The 8,052-nt window shown below is 35.2% G+C and overlaps 1 protein-coding gene across 3 annotated transcripts; it reads left to right on the forward strand.

Annotated features, from left to right (window-relative positions):
• The first annotated feature begins 744 nt into the window (after nt 1-744).
• On the forward strand, nt 745-6,079 carry LOC128257625 (organic solute transporter alpha-like protein). Of its 3 annotated transcripts, XM_052988702.1 has the most exons (7): nt 791-870; nt 2,745-2,957; nt 3,992-4,321; nt 4,807-5,219; nt 5,279-5,409; nt 5,483-5,673; nt 5,871-6,079. In XM_052988702.1, the coding sequence occupies exons 3-7, from the start codon at nt 4,198-4,200 to the stop codon at nt 5,996-5,998; spliced, it is 987 nt and encodes a 328-aa protein (XP_052844662.1). In that variant the 5' UTR covers nt 791-870; nt 2,745-2,957; nt 3,992-4,197; the 3' UTR covers nt 5,999-6,079. The 3 variants fall into 3 exon arrangements, with proteins under 3 accessions (XP_052844664.1, XP_052844662.1, XP_052844665.1); XM_052988704.1 differs by lacking the exon at nt 2,745-2,957 and having other exon boundaries at nt 745-870; XM_052988705.1 differs by lacking the exons at nt 791-870; nt 2,745-2,957 and adding an exon at nt 914-1,047.
• Nucleotides 6,080-8,052: the final 1,973 nt, after the last annotated feature.

Below are 8,052 nucleotides of genomic sequence, written 5' to 3' on the forward strand. Positions count from 1 at the left end.
TGTTGCAATATTCATAAGTTCTGGACTTTCCGATAAGCTGATGGCATTTCTCAATACAAATTAGCTTTTAGCTTAAGTGCTCAGCGATGGCGATGAAAATTGGGTTGGTCAGACCGGAAGACACTTTTGCAATTTTCTCAATTGCACTGTGGCTTAGAAAGCCCTAAATAATTTTCTAACAATTCTTTAGATAATATATATAATGAAAGCAAAACCAACGTTTTATATAATATGGTTTCTTGTGCCATAACATTTTAGATATAATATTTTAAAGAATTTTTCTTAGATGCAAAAATTTTAAATACTTTCTAGTTTTTAATGTTTGTTTTTTTTTAAATTTTAAAAATTGTGAAATCTTGGAAAATCGTATTTGTGTGACCTGATTTTTACTTTCAATCGAGAGTGATATTTGTTTTTCGCAACTCTTTTAGCAACGTGTTAGCAGGACAAGCCCCTTTCTGAGCGACTTCAGGTGGCCAAAGTAAACGCTTTTTGATCGGCAAATAACCAACTTCCGCAATGAGCGAGTGTTGAGAAAACTTTTCACAGCTGCAGTAGCAGCAGCGTTTGAAATCGACAAATGACGATTAGCACATCGCGTCAGCAGGTGTTGTTGTATTTTGCTACCGCTATTTTCTGTTTCGGCCGACACACACACACACCAGCACATGTATGTTGTATAGCCATATTGCCGACAAATAGCCCGTGGTCTGAGATGGGCGCATTCACGTTCGTGATCAGCATGGGCACTACAACATTTTGAGTTTCATTTTCAGTTGTTGAACAGAGCGCGAGCGAATAAGACACACGCGGCTGAAAAAAGTACACAAAATAGCTGAATAACTGAGAAAGGCGGAGAGAGTGAAAACTGTAAGCAGCTAATAAAAATACAGAAAAGTGCAAAAATTAAACAAAATTAATTCAACCAATTGCAGTGCAATGTATTTTTATTGTTTATTGATTCTCCCCTTTTAATGTGTTTAACTCGTGATCGACCCTTTACAATATACAACTTTATGCAACATGAACGGCTGGCAGTGTGAACATGTAATGAATAATTACTCTTTTCATTTGCTGATGCCGAAGCAATCAAAATGAATAAAAGACAAGTTGAAATGCATTTGACTTTAATTGAAATTCTTATAAACTATTCAATGAGTGCAATGTCAAGGCTATTTCAAAATGCATTGAAGTGTTATGACTGTCAACTTTTAAGGACTGCTTGACTGCGAGATTTTAATTACTTAAAATATTTAAGTAATTAAGTATTTTTTTAGAAAAGTGATTTGTAGTTTAGAAATTTAGTTAGAGTTTAATGATTAAACCATTAGATTAATTAACTTGTATAAAAAGTGTTTACCTTATCTTACCGCCATTCGACATTATTTTTAACAGTTAAAAAAGTTATTAACTCGACACAAATGCATTTTTCAATGGAAGATTGTACTTCACACAAAGGTTTCTGCGTATTTACAAAATTGTTTTGGTTTAATTCATTTCAACTGAAAAATGTGTGATAAATTGGAGTTGAAGCATCTTATCGTACAAGTAAAATAATTACATTCGTATCTAAATAGCTGGCATTCTTAAATGCCTTGACTCGACACATTGTCTAATGAATTGCTATCTTTAGTGAGCAAAGACAGGAAAATTGTTTGCGTTCACAACTCACTTTGCGAAAATTCCTCATGCGAATTTCAGAAGGGAAATGATTTGGTTTGTCGACCATAAAACAAATAACATTTTGCGGTCTGAGTGCTGATTTTGATTTTTTGTTCCCAGACATTGCACTTGTATTTACATTTGATTTCACGTTATGGGTTCAATTTTATTTTTGGTTTTGCAAGCATTTTCCGCTTTGCTCAGTTTGTTTGCATTGCGTAAGGTCGTGTATTTGGTCATTCATTTTGCAGCGTTTTGTCTCGCCTAAACATTTGAATTTGGTTACCCGCAAAAGCTCGGCAATATCTTGGCTAAGAGTCATGGCCGTTCACTAGATGACAAAAAAGCTGTAAGAAATAAATATGAATGGAAAAATTTAAGAGAAGTTTCTCGCTTAACCATGTTTCCATATAAATGTATGTATAAACAGCAGAATGAAAAATGTTCGGTTGGGGCCAATGTTTACAATTCATTTTGAAAATTCTCTGTGGCAATTTTAAAGACAGTCTCACAACTTTAATATTATTTTTATGAAATGGTTTTTCCACGTAATAAATACACATTTTTTTTAAAGTGGGTTTTCGATTAAAAAATTAATGTTGGTCTTATAACATATAATTTGTATCTCATTGATGTGAACCAAAAGACTTTAAATCGACCTTTGTGCTATCTTTACGGTGTTCTAAAATAAAACACATATTTTCACAGCCGACAATGAAATTTGTGTGTTTAATGAACTTAATCTTTAATTGGGTTTTAGTGTAACTTGATATGCTACATTTCCATTGATTGTTTTGCTCTTTTGACACGTTTTGGAAATCAGTTTTTGTTTTTAAATATTCAAACATTTTTTTTTGCTGTTATAACGTGCCAAATCCATTTGTGAACTTTTAAAAAATACAGGCAAAAGTATATATATACTTTATGCTTACATTTGTGACGCTTATTTTCGCGGTTTGTTTTACGCATTTTAGAATGTGCTAAACACCAAAACGAATCCGCGAATTTCGTGCTAATTGTCGGAAAAAATTGATTTGTGGCGGTTTTGTAAATTAATTATGGATGTGCTCTCTTTTCGTTAGCTGATGAAATTGGATCGTCAGATGGTGAATTGTGATCTCTGGCTTGTTAGTGATAAGACATGACTCTACTTCACTTCCCCATCGCCGGATTTCGTTGAAGTCTGAGGCGAGATTGAGGTCAGACCGCGGGGACTTTGACACGTTTTTGGATCAGAGCTGAAGGTCGTTGTTGGAGCTGTGAGATGTTGAATCATGTTTTTAGTGCGTTTACAGGTACTTTCAACATGGCATTGTATGCGTTATTACTGTGCAAAAATATAAAACCAGTTTGGAAATGGACAATAACAAAGAGCTTACATAACACGCAGTGCAATGAGGCAAGCTACTCGTAAAATTTGTTTTAGTATGGCCGGTCTGTTACAAGTCTATGCTTTCGAAAACCTGTTTAATATTTGGTAGTCCAACACGGTCTCTTTGAATTTCTAAAACCTGGCCGAACTCTCTTCAATCGCCTAAGGCTTCAGTCACGTGCTCGTCTCCCCGGATTTTTTATAAAAATCTGGGCTAGTTGGAACTTAACGTTTCAGTTAACAACCTAACGATGTTGATATGCTCTTTTAACAGCTTAACTAAATGGAATTTGTTTTGAAATTTGTAATTAGATTAGTTGTTTGTAAAAAAGTTGATAAAATCAAAGTCAGGCAGTATTTACTTGATATAATTTTTATAGTTTACAAAAAAAAAAAAAAAAACATCTTAAAGGTAATGATCTTTTGAGCATTTAAGAAATAAGTTTCTTTTATCTCTTTACTGGTTTTTAATGAACTATTCACGCCCCACAGATCGCAAATTTCAGTGGTAGTCTGTGACAGTGTTTCACAGTCGTTCATTTGAATATTGTCTACAAACTACAAATAATGTGCAGATCATTGTGAATTTTAATTGATTTGATTGGGTTTCATATAAAAATCAAACGAAACGTTTCACTCTTTTCAGTTGGCTTTGAACCTACCAATACTGATTAGGGTAAGGATTCATAGAACTTTCAATGAGCAGGAAGACTTCTGGAAAGTTTTGTCATCGCAAAGTATTTTCTCCATTAATTAGTTAATGGAATCGTGCTTAAGTGTATTAACATTGCGTGAATTATAATATAATACTCATTACTTCAAACAAACCGCGTCAAATTTAACCTAGTAAAGGGCATTGCCTCGAATTTAAATAAGTTGATAACCAACAAATACTGCACTTTCACCTGATGCGATAATTAACGACTCTCTTTGTGTTTTGCCTATTTTTCTCGACAGCACCCACATTGCGAATATATAACAGCTAATGCAAACTTTAAGACACATTTATGAGTGCTAATCAAGTGTAAAGTCAGCTAACTTGCATAGTGTGAACAATGATAAAGATGTGAAGTGAAGTATTTTACTGTAAAAAGAAAAACCAGGAAGTATTACACCAGCTTGCCCCAGTTTGAATTTACCACCTTTAGTATAAAAGCCGAACAATGAATGCCAGTGAGGACTATTTATCGATGGAGCCGTCAGAGGAGACATCACAGGTGTTAGATCGGCAGGAAAATAACACAATTATCATGCGAACACACCCCACTGTCAAAGAGTATTATGAAAGTGAGTATTATATTTAGAAAAAATTTAGAAAGACCAGTGAGAAATCTCAGGAAGCCTTGACCATTATTTTTTCACGATTTTATAGATATCAAAACTTTTTCCCAAATATATAAAAATATTATCATCTGATTATTATCATCTATATTTTTAGGTTAATAAACAATTGTAATTTTTTTTTTAAATTTTTACTAGTCGAATTATTTGAATTTCAAATGAATATCATTTGTTTTATCGTGTTTTTCTTATTTTACTAAATATGAAAGTGCTTAAAAATAATTAATTCCAAGGGAACTAAATATGTATTTACCAAAAATAGTATGCTTCTAATTGCCAAACTAACTTTCAAAAATAAAGTTACTGCACTCGAGTGCTTAAAAGTATCCTGTGATACCACAATTAGGCACCACAATAAGCACCTTTCCTTTTTGATTGAAAGCAAATCCTACTCTTCCGACTAATTGGATTTTTTGCGAACTCACTTACAGACATGACTGCCTTCCTCAGCCTGGCCATCTTCATAGCCAGTCTGCTGACCATCCTCAACATCTGCATCTTCTCGACGACAGTTTCCCGGCTGAGTCGTCACCTGAACAAGGCGCTGCTGAGGCCCTCGATTATAATGGTCGGCCTGTATCCGATTATCTCTTTGGCTGCTTTGGTCACCATTCTGGTGCCCTACTCCTGGTTTATCTGCCACACGGTGATGCACGTGATGTTCATGGTGGGCGGACCCGTGTTCCGCACCCTCCTCTTCCGTTACGTTAACTCGGAGCAAAATTACGTGAAGGAGACGGGCGGAGAGGCGGTGCAACTTAATACCCCACCCTGTTGTTGCTGCTGCCTCTGCCTGCCAATGGTTATTCCCACAAAGGCCAAGCTCTGCATCTCCAGATATATGGTAAGTCCGGAAAAGGCTTTAAACAGAAATATTGTGCTAGAAACAGCTTTAATTGGTAGGTCTGGCAAATGCCCTTCTGGCAGGGATCCATCATGCTGGTCATGAACATCTTGTACTACCGGGACATTCAGCTGTACCACCAGGTTATGTACTTCTTCATCCCCTTCATCGTCTGCTCGATTGTCCTGGGGTAAATATTTGATTTTATTTTATTAATTTACAAATATTTCATACAATTTCTAAATTAAATGGTTAAATAATAGCGCTTGGTCCCTTCAAATCACGGTGCGAATGATCACAAAGCTTCGTGGAGACTATCAGCTAAGGAAGAAAATGTTTTGCCTCCAGTTGGTGGTAATGCTTTGCAAACTACAGTACCTGGTTTTGTATGATCAGCTAGATGGCATCAAAATGGGCGGGGAGTATCCCATCAATCACACCATTTACAAGCAAAGTGAGTACATCATATTATTGTATTTTTAGTAACCAAAAATACCTTTAAAATGTGCAAAATTTTGAATTACTACACTAAATATCTAGACTTTACAATAAGGTAAAAACAATTTCGAAATCTCGTAAAAAATTGTTTTATTCACTTGGTGTAACTTTATAAGCTTATAAATTAATGCTTATTAATTATCCGTCTTTTAGCTATCATCAACATCCTGATCTTGGTGGAAATGGTTCTGGTGTCCATGATGGTTCAGAGTGCATATCGTACGCCTATTCAAGTTCAAATCGATGAAGTCAATAAGGAAAAGGAAATCACACGCATTTGAGTGATTTTCCAAGTGTTGGAGAGTTCGTAGAAACTAGAAAGAATTGTGATAAATTTAATAAAGAAATGTTAGTTAAATTTATATGGGAATATTCCGTTTTCTTAAATTATTAAATGTAAACATGACAATTTGGAAAAACATTAACTTTAAGAAAGTTATTTCAGTCCACAAAACTAAGTGTTTTGCTGTAAATCAAACTTAAAGGCCATAACACAACGATCTAAATCTCACTTGACTTGCTGGCTTAACAAAAAGCGCCACAAATCATGTGTTTCCCGCTCGACTTGGTCAGTTCTTTGAGTGAAGGAACCATATATTCCACACCCATCTAGCAAATCGTTTCAGCGTTTAGCTCATAATTCTCCCTGCGGCCTTGCAGAGGGTCGAGATCCGTTTTACATTTTTCAACACGACAAACAAAACGGCGGTCGACTGAGCCAAAATGCCCAAGTGCCATAAAAATACAATAAATATAATATGAAATATCTAAACGCATATACATCTTCCTTTCTGTTTAGATAGCCTTTTTGGATAACTCAATTGCTGTCGCAGAGCGCGGCCATAGGCCAGAATACATCGCAGCTCAGGCTTGAAAATGCTTTACAAAAAAAAAACAAAACAGGGAAATGGAGAAGGGGAAACATTATTTTGGGGAGTGGCGGATTCAGAAGCTGTAGCAACATCTACAACAATTGTGCACTGCAAGGGAGTACGTCGAAATTTATGATTTATTTGAAAAGAAAGTACATTGTGCTCTGCCAAAATAAATCACACTAAAGATGCTGGCAGCTCAGAAACCAAACGAAGTGGACGGAGAAGAAAGTGAGGATTTAGTTGTTGTTTGCTTGGAGTTTGACCAAGGCCGTCGGGCAATGAAAATCAAATATAGCGCAAAGAGAGAAATTTTCACTAAGCTGGAAATACCCTTGAAAATGCTGAACATGTTATCAAACTTTGGTGATGCGAATTATATTAAATTTGGCACAAAAATAACAAAAGGAAAATATTTTATAATGTATCTATAATACCTCAGCTATCACGGCCAAGTGTCGTAGATTTATCGTAAAATGAATCTATATTACTCTGAAGAGTTAATCAATACTTAAGTCTAAATTGATGTCTTCATTTTTGTTAATCGTGAAAACTATCAATATTATAGAACTGTCCATCTAGAAATATATATATATTTTTTCTAATGAACTAAAACCAATATTCAAGAGTTATAAATTCAAAATTTAAATAATTTTTGTACTTCTACTTATATTGTCTTTATATATATTTTGGTAAGTCATGAAAACTATCAATGTCAATGAGTTGAAAATCTAAAAAGTCTTTATACTTGTGTTTTAATTTTGTTCAGTAATATATTAATTATATACCCCAGAGCAGAATTTTTATATATTATTGTTTTTTAATATAAAGAAATCAAGTCTTAACTTCAATCCTGTGTAAATAAATAAATATAGGGTATCAAAAGGCGGTTTATGGGGTGGTAAGACGATGTCGAGCACTGAGGGCTTGGAGCAGTCAAGTGCCACGGTAGCTTGTCGCTGGGCATGGTTATCTTATCGCTCTTTTATGATGTACACAACGCCGCAGAACGCCAGCTATGAGAAGCCCATGGCAGTCAAAGTCCTGGGTCCCTCGTCCTCTACCAATTCAGTCCCCTTAGCCCCCCAGTTATCCACTCTTGGCCCGGTCGAGATGTCGCTTTTTATGAAGACGCTTGTTTGCTCGGTTTTCGCCAGGGCCTCAGCTGCTATCCTGTTGGCTCTGACTTGACTGAGGCAAGTAAATCAGATTAAGTATCCGCTGCTCATTTTGATGAGTTGTGGACACGACCAGCCAACGAACTTTTGCGCCATTCAAGACGGACCCTTGATTTTATATTATTCCCTATTGCAGTATGTGGGAAGTTGTGCTTTGTAATTAACATTTGGATTCAGTATATACAAAATATAGAAATAAAAAATGTCAGTAAACATGTAATTTTTAATTCAAGCCATAACTTATCATTCAACCGTTTTTTTTTGTGATATTTAAATTCAAAGTTT

Source organism: Drosophila gunungcola (genome assembly GCF_025200985.1).
Source record: "Drosophila gunungcola strain Sukarami chromosome 3L unlocalized genomic scaffold, Dgunungcola_SK_2 000002F, whole genome shotgun sequence".
Taxonomy (NCBI): domain Eukaryota; kingdom Metazoa; phylum Arthropoda; class Insecta; order Diptera; family Drosophilidae; genus Drosophila; species Drosophila gunungcola.